The sequence below is a fragment of the Copadichromis virginalis genome, linkage group LG16 (genome assembly GCF_057382275.1).
Source record: "Copadichromis virginalis isolate Kocher_CV1m ecotype Utaka linkage group LG16, C_Virginalis_male_GT1.1, whole genome shotgun sequence".
NCBI lineage: Eukaryota > Metazoa > Chordata > Actinopteri > Cichliformes > Cichlidae > Copadichromis > Copadichromis virginalis.
The window spans coordinates 31,643,218-31,663,107 of record NC_140633.1 but is presented as its reverse complement, the minus strand read 5'-3'; the positions used below and the strand labels follow the sequence as shown (position 1 = coordinate 31,663,107).

General features: G+C 39.1%; 1 protein-coding gene across 3 annotated transcripts in view; it reads right to left on the bottom strand.

Annotated features, from left to right (window-relative positions):
- Positions 1-12,637: 12,637 nt before the first annotated feature.
- LOC146691128 (sterile alpha motif domain-containing protein 9) overlaps positions 12,638-19,890 on the bottom strand; it is a 32,775-nt gene continuing 25,522 nt past the window's right edge. For all 3 annotated transcript variants that reach the window (XM_085434424.1, XM_085434425.1, XM_085434423.1), the window contains exons 2-4: positions 18,055-18,112; positions 17,903-17,967; positions 12,638-17,723 (exon numbers count right to left, since the gene is read on the bottom strand). In XM_085434424.1, the coding sequence (XP_085290550.1) occupies positions 13,251-17,723; positions 17,903-17,926 (4,497 nt within the window). In that variant the 5' untranslated portion in view covers positions 17,927-17,967; positions 18,055-18,112 and the 3' untranslated portion in view covers positions 12,638-13,250. The remainder of the gene's footprint in view (positions 17,724-17,902; positions 17,968-18,054; positions 18,113-19,890) is intronic.

The following is a 19,890-nucleotide window of genomic DNA, read 5'->3' as shown; positions in this document are numbered from 1 at the left end:
ACACACACACGTAGGAAAATATTTAGTATACACATCCAGAAATGCATACACTATTATATATTGTACATATATTTATTAGTTTCAGGTTGGCCATTCTTGTATTTTGCTCGTTTGTGTTGTTGTGTTTGCACATCTCTGTTGCTTGTGGGGCTCGCACACAAGAATTTCACTCGCATGTGCTGTGCCAGTGTGCCTGCACATGTGATGTGACAATAAAAGTGATTTGATTTGATTTGATTTGATTTTGTAGCGGATCAGTGTATATAGTGTGTTTCTGGCTTATAAATGTGTTTCTCCATCTGGTTAATTTAATTATCAGGGCAGTGAGATGAACATATGTAATGTTTATAAAAAATAATTTAATAAAATACAATAAAAATAACAGACATGTCACCAAGTGTTACTAAGGTCACTAAACAAACTGCAAAATAATATATCCATCATTTCAAACTCTTTATACTACGATGGCGCTCCTGTAAATAAATCTAAGCCCAAAACTGTCGTAACATGTGTCCACAATGAATCCACAATATATTCCAAACACATCTGAGCCCTTCTGAAGCTGTATCGGTGTGTGTCACATTTTGCTCTTTGACCTCTGAGGCCAGGTCATCATAATAAAGCGATTCATTGGCTTGAGCTGCTGTGCCTTTCTCTGGGGGCTTTGCTCAGTTTCTCATCAAAGGTTTCCTGCTCTGAGCTCTATGCCTACTGAGATCAGAGGGAAATGACCCGAGTCAGGGTTACCTACTGCTCCGACAGAGCTTTGGCCCATCCCGCCGCTGCTGGCCCAAGGGCAGGCGTGCCCTGCTAAACTCTGGAAGTACAAGAATTATGATCAACTGGCAGAGAGCCCAGAGAATGTCTGTGAAGAAGGGCAGCATTGTGGACCTTCCTCCGGGGTTTGAGAGCCCAGAGTCAGTCTTTAACCCAGATCATGACCTCTCCTTAGTTATTCTCTATTAGCAGCCAAACTGGAGGTCAGATGGTCTGAGAACCTCGTCATGAGTAGGCCGTTGAGGAATGCCATAGTTTGATTGAAGTTAGGAGGATTCGTCTGATTAAAGGCTTACGTGAATGAGAGAGCAGGCATGTGTATGACCTTGTGTTAGTTATTGCTCAGAAGCATTTTGATTGCTTCTCTTTTATGTTTTCTATACTTTTCCTCTTCCTGTCATAACCAGCACAAAGAATGCGCCCACTCATCTCCCTCACTCACTGCATCCTTTAAAATGAATGCTGTGTCATTCGGATTACAGGGGCATGATTGTACACTTGTCTGCTAAGTTGAAATGAAGCCTTTCCTAATATTCTTGTGTACATTGAAATGATAGATCTGTTATTCTGGCAAAGAGAAATGTACTGGGTAAACACCACAGGGAGAATGGGCAAGTCAGTTCCTACCAACGTTCCTTTGGTTAGGCTAACTTGCATTTTTGTGTAGGCCACACTGACCTAAGCATCTTTCCTTTCTTTTTTCAGAGAAATAAGCATGATTTTAACTGGTTTCAGCAGATGGCATCACATCACTTCAGCCCTGGCTCCTCTCCACTGACTTCCTGTACATAATAGAACTAACTTTAAGATTTAAAGTATGCCTGCGTCTGGCTTCCAAGGTTCATTTCGACTCTGTGTGAGAAATTTTGACCCCATGAGTCAGTTCACTTTAAATCCTTTTTGGGGCTCTTAATGATGGTTCAAAGTCGGGGCTTTATGCAACTTCTTCTCTAATCTTTTAAGGACTTATCTGATTGTCTTGGTTTCCTCGAGCAGCCAGTGGAGGATTTATATTTGAAGACCTTGGCTTTCAAAGGACACTTAAGCTAACTGTTGAATAACAGTACAGACATGACATGAGTTCCACATGAGGATTTCATCTACCCAAGCCTGTCTAACCAAACAGCATTCGACTATCAGTGAAAACCAGAGATGGGCAGTAACACGTTACTTGTAATGCGTTACTGTAATCCGATTACTTTTTCGAGTAAAGTAAGGGATTACTATTGCAAAAACGGTAATTAGATTACTGTTACTTTCCCGTAGGAACGCTGCGTTACTGCGTTACTAAAACCGTGATTTTCTTGCGAGAGTGTCTCATGACAATGACGTAAACGAGTGCAACGTTGGTGGCAACAGCTGTGTGCAGATCAACAATGGATAATATATCGAGTGCAGGAGCGAGTATGAGCGTGCAGCGTTTAAAGTGTGGAAGTACTGACCTTGCTTTGAGTTTGATTCCATAAAAAGTGACAAAAACATTTGCGTCTGCTGATCGCTGCATGGGAAGAAAACTTCTTTTTACAGCGAAAAAAACTCCTTAACTTCTGAGCAAGCACCGAGTGCGCAACAAGGTAATGATTCTTCAACTGACCGCTGCGGCACACCTGCACCAGGGTAAACCTACGCCTACGCCACTCCTGCTTTACAGGTGAAAATAGAGCCAAAGGACCGCTAGTCTTTGATTTTATTTATTTTATGCTGTGTTTTACTTGCATTTATTTGAAAGACTGAATGTAAACACAAAAAAATATTTTATTTTATGTGCTGGAATGTGCAGAGGATAGGTTTAAATGTTAAACAAATTTCTTCCAGTCAGTGAATGTTGCATATAATTAAATTTTTGCTTGATGCATAAAGCTAAAAGATCAAAACTAATAAAACAAGTTTTAAAAAGAGACTTTTCCATTTGATTACATTTTGTATGATGGATTATGCAGAAAAAGTAGAATTGGGCTGAAAGATCTATCGCTTTAATACCTATTCAGGTTATAAATCGTGTTTTTAAAAAGTAACTAAGTAATTAATTACTTTTGAAAATAAGTAATCAGTAAAGTAACGGGATTACTCTTTTGGGCAAATAATCAGTAATTAGTTACTGATTACTTTTTTCAAGTAACTTGACCAACACTGGTGAAAACTACAGTCAGCGCCAGTCCAGTAGGATGGTTTATTCATGGTAGATGTTCCACAGATCTCCTTTAAGTCTGACACCTAGTTTTTGCTTGCCATTTTCACCCTCATGATGCAACATGTGCACAAAGTGACATCACAACTGATGGTGCACTCCACTTCTTGTGTACCAATTTTGTAACCTGGCTGGGTGTTACATGTGTTATTATGTTGGCCTTTCAGTCATTGGTCAGCACAGAGGCTCAGAGAGTCTTCAGAGAGAGAGGCTGACTTGACTTTGTAAATTGTGAATTAAAAGATCTACAAAAATAAAGTTTACACAAAATATTCCAAAGGCTGTTTCTCCACCCTGAAACTGAACTCTTAACCCTTTGGAGTTGTAGTTGATGAGTTAGTGTTTTCAGATCCCACAACACTGTAATTATGTAGTGGAAATGCCATCTACAAATACAGTCTGAAAGTCTGAGCACAGCTACAGTGGAATGATTGGCCTTCAAAATGAGTTCTCTGCAGTAGAACTTGCCCTTAAAACCTTGCAAATAGATATTTCAACATGTTTGTTTTTCCTTAATCATACAGTCCTGGAAGCACTTAAAAGAGCAGAGCACCGAGATAATCTTCATCCCATCATAAATCAGTGGAGCAAGGAGGAGACTGGTGCCATACGTTATTTTAGAGAAACCAGCCAGCCACGCAAAGCTGTGGGGTCAGGTTTCTTTGAGTTTCACCTAGTGACATAAGAACAAGGCCTGAGCATCTCACAGATATCATATATTCGTTATTCTGTCCCTTCAGGCAAGGAAGGAGGTCTGCGAACATAAACCTGCTTAGACAAAACACAAATTGTTTCCTTCCATTCAATGCACAATGCCACATAAAGTTTGCTCACACTGCAGGTTTGTGTAGGACAATAAAACCAAGCAGTGCTGTTAGAAGGAAGGAAAAAGTGTTGTGATGTTTTGGGATCTAATTCTTTCATTCACCATCAGCTTCTTGCATCAGTTTAAACCACTTGAATTTGACTGCGCGTCATCCAAAAATACACTGAAAGCTGCTCATCACTGTCCACGTCGAGTGAATTTTGGTTTACTAGGTAACCATCAAAGGTTCCCGCTTATTAAAAATGGACAAGTGTCAAATGCCTCTTCAACTGCAAATTTTAATTAAGCCGATTTACAAAAGGAATTCAGACATTGAGTCATTATCACTGTGCTGATGCAAATTCCCTAAATATCCCACACAGCCAGTATGGCCATCAAGTAGTGAATGAAAAGTGAGTTATGTTTATGTAAAGTCTTTATATTAATTTAAATACAGAAATAGATCAAAGATAATGATAAATGATAAAAACCCAGTATATTATTCCTAACACTGTCACTGGGCCATGTAGCTGATCACTTGGTAATGAAGGAAAATGAATTCTGTGTGAAAATATATTTAAAATATCATCTTCATGTCAGGGTGGTTGATGACACTGTGATAAAGACAGAAGGAAGACAGTACTTTTAGCCATATGGGGTAATCAAGGAAGTGGAGACAGCTGGGTCAAACTGGACACAGGTAGGACAATCAAGACAACAAGACAGGGAAGGATGAAAACTGAACCTAAACAGGAGGCAACAAACTACCAAAATATAATAGGAAGTAACTCAAAGGTTAACTACTACACAGAAACAAACTACACTGTACAAAAGGGCCACTGAGGAAACTCAGGCTCTATAAACAGTGACTAGGAGTCAAATACATGAACTAAGGGATCAGAATTCTAGTGTATAAATCAAAATCTCAAGTTATGAACAAGAACAATGAAACCAAACAAAATATCTAAAGTTCACCAAAATACAAAACCCAGAGAACACACACTAAACATGATATCAAAGGGCGCAGAGAGGTTAGAGTAACAAACACAAGGAACCACATTTAAATAACACAACAGTGAGCTGATTTCTAAAGTTACAAGAACAACACCTAAAATACTGAAACAATATCAGGTAAACAACAGGAAATCAAAACTTTAACCTAACATTAATCAGAAACTATGAATAAACCAAACTGAAAACACCAAAAAAGAAACAAAAAGACTAGAAACAGACTTGCTAAGCTAATTCTAGCTACATTGTTAGCAAGTTCCATCAAAGTTTCACAAATGCAAATCCCTACTAATTAGTGTTAAATAACCTTGTAACAACACACTTTATTTTTCAGGCAAATCCATCATTAATGATCTAAAAGTAACCAGCGGCACTTCAGGGACTTAAATCAGTAACAGTTGATCCCCGAGACAGCTAGTAGTTCTAAACCTGTTATCCAAAGCAGCACATTCCCAAGTCCTTCCTGTATCCAAATGGAGTTTGGGGTTCTAAAAAACACATCCCGTGAAAGGTTTTGTGAACATTTCTGTTGTAACAACCACAGGACTATAAAACAAGTACTGCATGAAGTCTTTTACCCTTTTTTTTTAAACTTTAGAAGCCAGCTTCAAGCAAACATCAGAAGTGCTGCAGGTTTCTGGTTTATTTTTTAGCCTGGAGGTTGCCCATTTCTATTCAAATACAAGCAAATGAAGATGAACATCTCTGAAAGTACTGAGAGCAAAAGAAAAGCATGCAGTTGAGTGATAATTCCCAGTGTGTCTGTCACTGAAACTGAACCCTTTGAAGGTCAGCAGAGTTCATGTAAAAGTGACATAAGCAAGTAAACTATTTAATACTTGTTTTAAACAATCTTAAGTAAATAAAATTGTTTCCATAAGTATGCAGCCATAAATTTGTCACATATGTTCTTTTTTATAGTTCAGGGCTGACTAAGAATATTTTCTGTGGTGTTGTAACAAGGTTTATACACATTTTCTACAGGCACTTATTACATGTATGTGTGCACAGTTAATAGTAGCAACCTGTGGTATCTTTAACTGAAAAAATAGTCATCTAATAAATCATAAACAAATCAGCATGGGGTTGAATCCTCCAAAAATATGTATAGAAAAGAATATTTTCTCTTAGTCTTGTCAAAAAATCCTGAAGAAAAATCCAGGACGGGCTTTTAGTGTAACTCAGGTACTGCACAGAAGGCCTCACTGATATGTCGGCTTTTAGCACTCCAAAGTGTCAAAATGTCCCATTTTAGGTGACAAAGCATTATCACACATCTAATATCCAGCTACATGGGTGGGGGTGACTAAGAGCATCTTTTTGACTCGCAACGGGACACCCCTGCTACACACTTAAATATCCAGCACAGCCTCTACAGCTGCACAGCTATTCTGAGCTAAACCTGAGAACAATTCTCAGCAATGTCACGCGTTTAATTATTATTCCTTCAATAATGCATAATATCTACATATCCAGTGAATATTACTAAGCGTAAATTGTATATAGCTTCAATGGTGTGTTTAGCTGCAGGAAAATCACAAGTAAAAGATTTATTCCCATATTTTTGCCAGCCAGAAAGATTTTTTTTTAATTTTCCTGACAAAAAACTTCAGTTCCTAAAAATATTTCTATTTTTCTGTTTCTACAAAAACTTTACAGGAGAAGTAAACATGTTAACGGACTTCTATAAATTTTAGTTTTAAACTTTAGCGAATTTTACCTTTCATAACAACTTTACAGAGGTGAAAATTTTTATGACTCACCTGTTTAAAGGTTGCATTATCAGGTTATCATGGTCTCGTTGAATGACAGATGGATGGTGACACAGTTGGCTGTATGTGGTAGGTATCTGCTAAGTTTCACCTTAGCTAAATAGAGTTCATGAACTGGACCGTTGGACTGTGTCTGTACTGTTGGAGCCTTTTGGAGCATTTTTAATTCAATTAACTGACCAGTAACGTGACTTCTTTTGCACTTAATTGTACAAACAGGCCAATCCAAGAAGTCTGAGTTTCAGTATTGGTGAGTGAAATTCTAGGATTTTTTTATGGTTGTTATCTGATGCTCCCATACAGTCTATTGATGAAGTCAAGCTAGCTAGCCTTAGTTGATAATCATATTTAGATGATTAGGTTGGATGTTATTTTTAGTGCTAAAAGCCCAACATGGCAGAAGTCAAAACAATATCGAGAGTCCAAAACCAACATGTGACGAATGTTTCAACAAAGTGTCAAAGGAGGGAAGAACTTTTGGTTCTAGCCACATATGAACAGCATTGATTGATGTTCTTAGTCCCTAAAGGGTACAAGAATAAGACAGTGATGCACCCACAGCACACATTGTCATTTGGGAAGTGTAATTTCAGGATCAAATAGAATTATTCTGCATCGTAGGCCAGATGAATGAGATACCTACAGTGGCTAAAAAAATTTATATATTTTTTGTCTTAACAAGAAAGTAAAGCAAATGTTCATAACCATCATAGCAAGTGCAATTTCTTCGATCAGATTAGCCATGTTTACACAACATGCTGTCACTAAGGTATAAAAGCCACAGAGTGATGGTCCTGATGCAGACGTCATTGTGAGCTGGCAGCGGTTCAGGGCCCCTGAGTGTAAAAGCTGCTCCCTGTTCAGAGTGAAAAACCTGCTTTGTACTGAATCAAAAACCCCTGGCTGGTTCTGCTTTTCTCCTCTGGCTGCATATCTCAGTGACAGCGGTTCCAGGAGCCAGACCCTCACCACCAACCCTGAAACCCTCCCTCTCACTTCCCCCTGCTCATTTCTGTCCATTAGCAGTCCAGAGGGGGAGGTTTAGCTGAAAACAAACAACAACAAACAAAAGACCAAAGTGGGGCGAGGAGTGCAGCGGGGGGGTTGCAAAGGGAGAACTTCTGTGTGAAATAATTGCGAGGAACAATTTCAAACAGATGTCTGTTTGGACTTGGCCCTGGGCTCGTGTCCCCGTTAAATATAGTGATTTGATTGGAAAACAAGCAGTATGAGATGGGCTGGTGGCCAGCCGCACCATTCGGGGGCTCTCTAATGACCCCCGGGGGTCGAGGGGTCGTTGGAGTAAAAGCAGATCAGAGAGGATGTGGGGCCAGCGGCCAAGACAGGGCCCATAAATCTAGCCCATTCTCAGAGGAAGCTATCTTTTTTCACTTGGCCATCAGAATTAAAATACAATCACAATCGTCACATTGTGCTGCCTCCAGTGAGCAAAGGTTATAATTCAAAGGCAGCAGACAGAGTTGGGGGGCTGGGATGGGTGGCGGTGGACTTCTGGGAGAAAGGTCAACAGGGTGGTGTATTTTAGGCTGGATGAGAACCGTGGCTCAGGGGGCTGTGGGAAACTTCTTTATCCATATTTTAAAATCTGCGATTACTGACTTTGCTGAAAAAGCATGACATTACTCATAAAAGCAAGTGTGACAGTGCAGCCTGTAGCTCGCTCTTCCAAAGTTCACAAAAATGTTTATTCCAATCCTCTAAATCTGCTTTATGATCTCTGCAGTAAAGTATCGTGAATGGGATGTATTATTGCAGCATTTGTAAGGGGCAAAATCTCCGATAGCACATCCGACCTAGAGTTTTTCTTCCGATTTTCAGCCGGCTCAGCTTTTCACAGATGTGCTAATGTTGGGTGGACAGCTGTGCTTTATGGCAGAATGGCGCAAGATGATCGGGATCATTTTCACCCCCGCTGACCGCTGAAGGAACACACGTGCTTTTCAGTTCATCAGAAATGTTAAAAAAAATCATCAGGCTGCCAGAGAAAAGAGAGTGAGAGCGAGGGTGAACAGATTTCTTTCTCCTGCAACAAAGGCCTTAGTCAGTCGGGCCTGTGAGCTCAGATTAGTGTTACACAGCTCTAACACGCTCCCTGCAGGAGGAAGTCATTCATCAAAATCACTCTGACACAGGGCAAATATTGTGCAGCGTGCATGTTCGGTTTATATCGTGACTCAGTATTCTTCATGCCTCTTGCTACTTGTTCTAAATTCCTGTGTTTAGTTAAAGATCTTCTTTGTAAAAACCTACGCCTAAAGAGTTTGAAACCTTCTAAATGAACTGAAACGTTCGGTTCCTGGGTGAGCAACTAGACTCATGCTGCCACCTTCTGGTGAAAGTTTTCACTGATGGTTTTTCTTTGCAGCAGAATTGAAAAAAAAAAACAACCACAATGACTTTATGTATTTGTACTGACTTCTGTGATATCAGCTGAAGGTGAACTAGGACCAGTTGTGTTTGTGTAATACCAATATGGACTACAACATGGTGCAGGAACTAAATCGACACAGCATTATCATTGCAATAACAATGGGCAGCACGGTTGCACGGTGGTTAGCACTATTGCCTCACAGCAAGAAGGTCCTTAGTTCAATTCCACCATCAGGCCGGCGTCTTTCTGTGTGGAGTTTGAATGTTCTCCCTGTCTTTGTGGGGGTTTTCCACGGGTCCTATGGCTTCCTCCCACAGTCCAAAGGTTAATTGGAAACTAAATTGCCCATAGGTGTGAGTGCGAATGGTTGTCTGTGTATAGGTGTTAGCCCCACGACTGGCGACCTGTCCAGGGCGTACCCTGCCTCTCGCCTTAAGACAGCTGGGATAGGCAACCCTGAAAAAGGACATCAAGTGGAAGCCGATGGATGGAACATAGGTATGGCTAGAGAGAATTATCAAAGGTTTAAAGAACAGCAGAACAGGTTTGGCAACATTTCAACTCACACGCTTGTAAAACACTGCCTCCAGTGATGATAATTAGTCTTAAAATTTACAGAGGGTAATTGTAAATAGTACCGTTTAAATGTAAATCCTGTGTACATGACCATTTATAATAATGACTTTTTTTAATGAATAAAACATGGTAGTGTATCGTTTTCTGATAGTCATAAGATGAACCTTTTAATGCATTTTATAAATGGTATGATATCACTGGTTGGTGAGGTTGTGTCAGCGTTGCAGGTGCCGCATTGGCTTCGTTTTGCCTTTGACGGTACTGTGATGATATAAGGAAAGTGTTTCACAATTTCACTCATCAAACTCTGCTGCAGGTCTTAGGAATTACTAGTTTTGGATGATACAGGCAATATTTGGATAGTGGATTATGTGTACTAGCAACCATAATATTACAGTGTTATGTAGTATTATGATATTATTATGATATGAGCGTCTGGCTAAATTAACTTCAAAGTATTTTAAAATGTGTTCTTCACTTTTAGTTCTCTAATTCACATTGTGTGAAGCAGCAGAAACTCCTTTCTCTGGCAGGAGCATCGGGTTTCACTCACATGGCCACTTTGACCTTTTCACCTCCCGTATGCCTAAAGTTTCACTTTGGTATGAATGTCAACGAATTACAGTGACATGACTCATCTAAATGTAACATCTCAGGTTGCCAAGCTACGTCCAAGTGAAGCTGCTAAAAGATTTACAGCATGTGTTCTTCTGAATCTACGTCTATAGATAGCTCACACATCTAACTTGCTCCATAATATGTTAGAGAAAGGCTATACTTATCGCCAGAATGATGACCTTCTGACCCCCAGAAGTGACCTTCTAAAGATTGCTTTCAGCCATGTGGTGCAGGGGTACTTATACTTGGAGATATCGTCTGACTCATGTCAGAAAAACAGAAGAAATCAGGAAGAATAAGCCATCTGTGCATAAAGAAACAGTGGGTACTCTGTCTAAAGTATTAATATAATGCATTGGCGTTATGGTGAAGTTCATTTATAAATTCTACTTGAATTGTATTAAAATTTAAGTTAAAAAAACAAACGATAAAGGTCGAACTACAAACACGTTTACTAGCGCGACAGCCTAATTTTTCTTTTTGTTTATGTTTTTGTATATTTAACTAGTTTATATACCTCTAGGGTGCGAGCAGATCGACTGTTCAAATCAGTTTCGAACCTTGCTTAATTTGAGCTTTAACTTTAGCAGTTGCAGAGACACCAATCAAATCTTAAGCCAGATCCAAGATATTAAACTATTTTTTCTGTTCAGTTGTATTTTAGTTTTGTGGGGTTTTTTAAGTCCATTTCTGAGCTTATGTTGCAGCTCTGTGCTGAGTGGAGGGACAAACTAACAGTGAGTGGGCGAAGGAGAGGGTTTTTTTTACTCAAACAAATTCACACCAAATTCACAGTTTTCACTCAAAAGCCATCAATCACCCATCAGAATATAGAAAAAAATGGTAGCAATTATCCTCTTTAAGCCAGCATTCTCACACTCTTTGCTCTGGAGCCATCCAAGTGACAGGTATCCCACCTAGCTGCTGCATAGAGATCTATTATATTTACACTGATTGTCCAGTAAAGGCAGGGCAGCCCCCTTTTTTGAAATTTTCTTACCATGACGATATTTTTGAAACCATTAACGTGTAAAGCAAGTCCTTGGGATTCTTATGGTTCAAAAACCATTTAAAAATGAGTTACGGGCTCAGATTTAGAAACAGTTTATCAAGAGGTGCGCCGGGGCAAATTTAACAGGGATATAGAGTGACAGTGAGTGATGAGAGATGATATCACCGTGGCAACTGACAGCCGATTCAAATGTGGGCAATTATTTTCAGTCCGTGATTTTAAATCAGTTCAACTGGATCATTTGGATTAGCAGATTACATCTCAGGCCTGTTTCTGATTGGTGGATTTAATTTGAACAGGCATCTTATTAGAGTATGGACAATTAATATCAGGATTTTAATTAAATCACCTAAGGGCTCAGACAATTTGATCAACTGGACTTTTTTAAAACCACTTTAATGTGTTTTTACTGTCAGCATACAGTATGGAGGGGGACAGCCACAGAGATGTTCAACTAAAACCCAAAATACCATTATAAAAGCTACAAAATGATTTCAGCTGCAGACACTGTTCAGCTTGTAATTCAGAATTACTTCTCTCTCACACTGTTGGCTTTTCCTAATAAAACAAATGAGTTGCTGCCCCCTGGTGGTACGTTTTAGTTAAATTCTGCAAAAGCTCTACCTCTCTATATTAGTGTACTTAACTACTTATGTAGTTTGTAGACAAACATACACTGAATGTTAGCGTACTAACATTGTACCTATTAATATTAAAATGCCCTTTTAGCAAATTAAACTGTTTTCCATTGCAGGTTAATATCATCCAAAATCGAAGATGCATTAAAGGCCTTCACAGAAGAAATGCAGTGGTGATGTTCACTATCTTGTGTCAGATTTAGAAATGTAATCTCTTATTGATGTGTGTCACATTGTGAGCCACCTGCTGCTTAGCCATGAGTGTGAGAGAGACTAGATGTGTCTCTGGGGGCCATGAACTTATACTCACAAAGCCCAGAAAGTAGCACCCACATTCAGCGAGACTCCATACTTTACCTATCATCCTGACCCACAGGTATAATGATAGGTAACACCATGTGGAGCCCGTGTGTTCACAAGCCTGTGCAGGGCAGGGGGGAAGTAGATGGGAAGATAAAAGAGGGCAGCACTGCCCTGTTAACCATTCACTTTTTAACATATTAGCTGCCTGAATATATGCATTTTATTGTTTGCATGACAATAAACTGTAGTTATCCATTTTTAACTATATATCCTGCATTGTTTAATGTTTCATAAATACTATTTCTTCCTTTTTGGTCTGTCATCCAAAAAAAGCATAAAGCACCTCACACTTTAGGCTGTATGAGGAGCAGTCACAGGGTTATATAATGCAAATGCTTCTTAGAGCTTTTGCATATGACCTAAACTGATCCATTCAATTTCATTCCCCCCTAATTTGAACATAGTTATGCACTTCTTCATTTCTGGAGTCTACATATAACTATTAGAGTGCATGTGCAGTGCATTTTAAAGTAACCCTTACATAGTAATGTTGCAGTACATCTTTATTAGGTAGAAAAGGTATTGCAAAATTCAGTGCTAGATTTTACATGGAAACCAAAAAACAAATCATGTTGCAAAAACTGCAAAAGTAATATAAGACAATATGATAAAACGTCAAGTGTTGGAATTTTAAACGTTAGACAACTTCATATACAACTTAGTTGTATTAATCAAATAATCATTATGCAAAAAATTAGTAGTACAAAAGTACACAAATCAAATATAAATGTACTATAAAAATGATTTAACTATACTATTAAATCCATCATATATCACTTTCAGTCATATAACCTAAAACGCGCCAACCAGTAACAGTTACATTCATTTTCAAATATCACATATCAGTTATTAAAAAAGACTAACATTTGCAGTGACTTGTGAGCTACAGTGTAAATGTTGTTAAGACATTGCTCAAAGGTTTTGTATGACAAATGCCCCCACCCCTTGCAACAATAACAAAAATACAAACATCATTTATGTAAAGTACACAGGAAAACATAATCACATATAAGCCAAAGACGACAATTATGCAGATGTCCAGTGCAAACTCTGCCAGAAAAAGCTAGCGTGTCTCATCTCTGTCATGACCATGCATAATCATTTTTGTCCAATGTCAAATGCAACAGGTCCTCTCATGGAGAAACCTATGAAGAATGACACTTTTGACCCCTCTGCATGCCCACTAATCTGGCTCCGATACATTGGGGTCACTGGAAGACCAGTATCTGCCATTATGCAATCACTATGCACCTCCCCTGTGACCCTATAAAGGAGCTCCTCCACCTTCTTCTCCTTCCATATTGTGCCACTTCCCCACATGGAGGCAAACTGCTGTTGCCCATCCACGATGCACTTTTTGATCTCTCCAATGTGGACCAGTCGTTCATAACCAGGCTTCTTTCCCAGGAGGAAATGAATAACGGGACTCTTGCCATTGTACACTTCCTTCATCTCTGCATGATAAGAGGTTTTCATCTGTGAGATGTACCTTCCAAGTTCTCTGTATACCGGACGGTTTGGCTCTGGCCATAACAGCAGAACTGCAATGAAGTAGAGCGGCAAACTCTCACTCAGTGGGATTTGCCCACAAAGAACTTGGGGGAGAAGATTTACCATGGTTTCATATGGCTGTAACCGATGTGATCCCAGTTTAAGACGACTCAACACAACATTGACATAGATAAAGTTCACTTTCTCCTTTGGAGTTGGGTTACACTGCCAAATAAAGAGATACTGTCTAGCAATCTTTTCCAACTTTGCAGTTGAGGTTTCATTTGAGAGACAGCTCAGAATCCCAGAATAGGTGTCAGCCTTTTCCTCTTCCAGGAACTGTCTCGTCTGGTGTAGTTCCAACATATTGTGCAAGGTTTTATTCTTCAAAAGAGATGCAGAATCTGTCTTACAGAAAACCTTTGCATAATTTCTGAAACATCTGAAAAGCTCATTTTGGGACATTTGCTCACGGCTATCTTTCATTCCAAATCTGGAGCCCAGATTTACATAAAAATTGTCAAGGAAGTCTATGTTCTTCTTCATCCTGTATTTGAGGTTGTAAAGTACATCCTCAAACTGTTTCAGAATGACATAGTAGGGTTTGTTTTTGGTGTGCCAACGATCCTTACTTTCTAGGTCGTAAAGTTTAAGATCTCCAGAAAGAACCTGGCTCATTATGTCATGACGAAGACCATCAGAAGAGAACACAGGGGTCTTTGCCAGCACATCAGTGACAAGCACACCAACCTGAATTTCTCCCAGGCAGCCAGAGGTGTTGAAAGTACAGTTGTCTGTTTTGATTTGTAATCGTTGGAGTGACTCCTTCTTTGCAAGGTTCTGTGTTTCCTGGAATGCTTCCAATGCTGACTGAGCCAGTTTCAGAAGTGTTTTCAGTTTCTCTGGACGGATGGGTTCTTCCTTGCAGTCTGCAATGGCATTCTTGAGCTCATGCTTGATCACTTGTGCTGATGTATCTGCAATATAGGAGTTGTCTTTGTAAAGATCTTTTGCTTTTTTTGCCCAAAATTTTGCCTCTACAAAATCTTTCTTTCTTAGGTAATAGTACCGGGCGAGTAACTGGGAGACAATGGGATCTTTCTCATATCTCTTTGAGGCATTTTTTAACACCATCTCTTCCAGTCCAGGTGTTTCATGTGCAATGTCCTGAATGAGTGGAGAGAACTGTGATTCCTCTAATTCATGATATCGCTTGACCAAAATGTGGTGAACATCTTGCAGGAGCTTGCTTTTGCCTTGTGTGCTTTCATAAAACGTGTCTGTGTTCAGCAGAAGGTCAGCAATTTCAACTTTTTTCACATTGTGTGTTGCTTTAAGTTCCAACAAACACTGCTTTGCAATTCTTGAGTGAATCATTTTCACAGCTCTGAAGACTACCTTACCCTGAACTGAACAGCTGGTTATAAAAGTAGAAAATTTTCCAAAACCACATTCAACTTTGTTGGATCCACAAAACGGTTTTGGTTGAAGGTCAAGGAATTCCTCACACAGAGAGACTGATAGAGAGGCCTCGTGGCAGTAAACATCCAACAGAACTAAAACTGCAAGAAGCTGGGCATTTTTCTGATTCATATTGAAGCTCTTCAGTGTGTTGCGGACCACACTCTCAATGTATTCTGACTTAAAGTTCTTCTTCATGATCATGAAACCATAGAATGTTTCAGTGTTTTTGTAAGTTTTCTCTATTTCAACTAGTTTTTCCTCAAACTGTTTCTGTTCCCTCTCAGAGAGATTATTTCCAATGAATACAGTATCTGCAGTTTGCCCAGTCGTTTCAGAAGACTCTGATCTCATGCAGTTCAAGACAACCACCTGCGCAGACTTAGACTGAATTTTTTTCTCTTCGCATTCTTTTTCAATGAGCTGCTGCAAGTCAAATACTTTTTCCATATCATCAAAGTCATCTATCATCAGCAAAACAGGGACACTTGGCAGCTGCTCCTGATATTTATACATGAGAAGTTTGGTCACCTGACTGGCTACTTCAGCAAAGTCAGCATTGTTGTTCCTGAGGACAGCACAACGAAATGTGTTCCGGAGAGACCACAATATGTGCATGGCCAAAGTTGTCCCACCACATCCAGGTACATGCATGAGGTTAAACAACACACAGGCTTTTCTCAGAGAGGATAAATCAGGTATGATTGTATCCTTGATGTAGTCAAAGTGGTCTCGTTTGATAAACGGTGTGGATCCGGGCTGCTCCGAGAAATAAAAATTCCACCACGTCACCTTTCCACCCTTGTAGAAGTTCTCCTCTATCACATTTTTTTCCTCATTTCCTCCTTCACATTGGTTCACACAAAGGACATCTAAGGTACTCAGACTTCGCTCCACTTTCTTCTCAAATAGCACTTTGCTTCCCCCACCACACGGTAGGAAACGACTGGATCTGCGATTCTCTGACCAAAGGCTAAGGATAGTGCCATTGACTTCTGCAAAGCTGAGATCATGTATGCATCTACCTGAGATGTTGATTCCACATCGAGCCTCAATTAAGTCTCTCCAGGAGTTGAATGCTTTGTCATTGTCACATATGCAAAGGATCTGATCTGTGCCTCTGAGTTCCTGCCAGAATGTACTGAAAGTCTCCACAAGGGGGTCCATCTTCTCACTTACTCTTGACAAAATTAAAAAAATGACGAGGAACCTCTTGTTTGGAAGGACATCTTTGCGACACAAGAAGGAAATCACATCTCTGATGGAGGCTCCCTTGTCCATTAACCACTGGTCAATGTCTGAGGGCGACTCATGCTCAATGCCTCCATTGCAGAACACCCAGCTGGTGTTTTGCGTTAATTTCAACTTGTTCGCAATGTCTTCAACTCCTTCTGTGATTTTATATCGTGCCGGTGAATGAATATTTACTGGGCTCTGCTGGTCAAAATATTGCTCTAATCCCTCTTTAGCTGATTCTGGATCAAAGTCCAACACCGCTGTTGGGTTCAGATCTACAAGAAATTTTAGATAATCTAACTGGCTTGGGTATGATTTGTTAGTTATTATCACATACTGCTCAACATTTGATTTATCTAAAGACAGAGAGCCACCAGTGATCATGTGACTGAGTCTAGAGCCCTGAGTGCTGTTTTTTATCACACTGAGGTGCTTCTCTTCTGCCTTTTTCCGGAGTTCTAATTGCTGAGCCATACTTTCTAGAAACTGCTCGTACTCTCGCTTGTTTGGTTGCACAAGAAGATCTCTGCTGCTACCACCATCACGGATAAAGAAACATTTTGATGGTTCTGATTCAGTTTCTTTCATTTTGCCTTTTTTCTTGCCCTTTTTTATGGTGTTTGTGTGGTAGCCGTTTTCTTTACAGATCGTAGTCTCTGGAACAACGTCGACTTCTATGACACATTTGTCAGATAATGTCGTGTTCTTGTTGAGAACTTCAACAAATCGTGGAGGTTTGATGCATGTCTGAGCAGCTTGTTTATGTTTATGTTCAAAACACCCATTAATGGCAGATTTTAGTTCATTTGCAAAAGCCTCTCTGTCCTCAACAACCACTCCCAACACTTGACCGTGGGTGAACTCCGGTTTGTCTCCTATTCCAAAATGTATGGTGCCGTTGGTGCGGCTGTTCATGCAGGCAGCTGCAAAGCGAATGACCTCAGATGTGAACTTCTTCATTTTAGTTTCTTCTGTTGTGCTGGTGAAAGCTTTGTACTCATGGCAGGGTTCAATCAAATCTGAGGCACCTGATTCTGTAACATCAAGAATGCTGCTTTCCGTGTATCTGAATGTATCGTGGTATCTACAAAATGGATACGGCTTGCACGGTTTCCCAGGCTGGTTTCTAGAACCTACTGGCTCTTCTTTTTTAAATTTCACAACTTCATCTCTGGCACGAATGAGAAGTTTAGCCGGTCCAAAAGTCACACCAATTTTGGTTAAGTCAGTTGTATCTAAAAGCAGAAGACTTTCACCATTGATGTCTTCATTAAACAATATTTCAGCAACTTTGTCATCCACGCGATCCAATTGGAGAACCCATTGCCTCACTTGATGTTTACTCCAATCTTGTATGTCTGATGACAGATCATCTTCCTGGCACTGAAATATAAAGTCCAGTTAACATTCCTAATTTCTAAATTAATTATTAGACACTTCAATATTTAGTGAATATGTCTAGTATTATGTGGAACAGTTTAAAACATGAACCTATGTTTTAATTTATAAAAGCTCACTTCTTAATATTTGTTTTATTGAAGCATTTTTCAATTTTTACTTACCTTCATTTCACCTTGATCTGCCATGACAGTACTGCTTCCTCTTTCACAAATATAGATTAGTGATGCTACAAAATAATTTAAATAGAAATATTAGCAATAGAGGAAAAGTAACTGTATTGATTGTAACTCAAATTAAGCAAGTTCAGCCTCACCTTAATTTTTCCTGATCATCAATGATGGCTGGTCAACTTTTCACACATATTGGTAATGCTGCAAAAAAGTAGAAGTATTATAAACACATGGCTGAGGCAGTTTAGGAGTAACAAGGGAGGGATTTAAGAACCAACGAGACTAATTTATTTAGTTTCAGGGGGAATATGTATGACATTGTTAATCTCAATAATCGTTAAGATGTGCTTTGCTATACAGGATTTCAGTATATATACAGTTTTTGGTCTCCTTTATTTCTGTGGTCTCGATAGGTGCCAAGTATTGATTACAGGGTGGGCTGTTTAGCAATTGGTTACCCAGCAACCACACAATTGGAATTCATGTAGTATATGACTTAGCATTGTCTTCATGAAATAAGTAAGAACTTGAAAAAGATGTAATCTGGATGGCAGCATATATTGCTGAAAACCTATAAGTTACCATAAGTTGGCACCTGTGAAACTAAAAACTGGAAAAACAGTATAGTGCTAAACAAATATTTTGAATAAAATTTGTATAATTTGACTGTCTTTTGAAAGAACATCCCAGAGAAGGTGAGCGTTTTTAAAGTAAATATGGGGAATTCATCATTCTATGAAACTGGGCAATTATTTCAACAATTTAATAAATGAAAGATTCAGAGACTCTAGAGAGGTTTCTGCACACAGGAGCCAGGACGCAGAGCTTAGATCTTGATAGGGTTCAGGCCTGTACTGCATTAGAAACAGACCTGTGTTGGAGATCACTGCATGACCTTACAAACACTTCTGAAAAGTGTCGGCAGTTAACACAGCTCTTTGTTGCATTCACACATGCAAGGAACAAACAGAGAAGCAAGATACAGAAACACTGCTTCCTTCCTTAAAACCAGGAAGCAGCCTGTGGTCTCACCACTTATCCTCAGTTCAGTTCAGTTCTTTTTTATTTCAAAGAGGATGTTTAGTTACATCGAGACAGCAGCCTCGATAATACGTATAATAATACAGGATTATAAATTAATGTGCTTGGTATAGGTAAGTTGTACGTGTGAGAAGGCCCCATTGACGCTGAACTCTGTGTTGAAGTGAAGGTGGTGAAGGCAGAGGAAACGGAGGTTCACTGATCTCAAAGTGAGGAGTAATGATCAGTTTTAAAGAAAAGTTGAATTTTCATGTGCAGCTGGCTTATTGGCAGAAGGCTCTGCTCTTTGGCTCAGGTGCACTATGTGGCATATTACATAGTAAGATGTTTTGAGTCAGTTGTATGGTGCAGTGTGTGCTTGCATGAGAAGCCTCTGTGGAACTGTGTACTGACTGAATTAAAGCAAAGTACATATGTCAAGCCCTTGACATGATCCTGTTTTCCAGTGTGGTCCTTGGTGAAATATATTCTAATGATACAAAATTAAGAAAAACCATTTACATACATTATTAGGATTAAGAAAGCTGCCTGAATTTTTTGTAGTAACCCCGTTGCAATACAATAATCAGTTTTGGAGTCGAATTTGTAGCATGATTTAGTGTCAGTGAAACAGAAATCTGAATTTATTATGTTCAGGACAATTATTACAACTACAATAACAGTAGTTTTGCTACTAAGTTAAATTATTTTTTCATAAATTTTATTTTTGCATTTAAATTAAACATAACATGATTATACGAAATCAACCAAGAACAGCTATTGTTTTTAACATTTGTGAAATTATAAGCATGAAAGGAAAAAAAAGAAAGGAAAAAAGAAGAAAAGGAAAAGGAAGCAAAAAAAAGAAAAAACGAAAAAAACAAACAAACAAATAAAATAATTCACGCGGAGTGTGAGGCATGAATTATGATCAGTTATTTTTTTTAAGAATTCTAGAA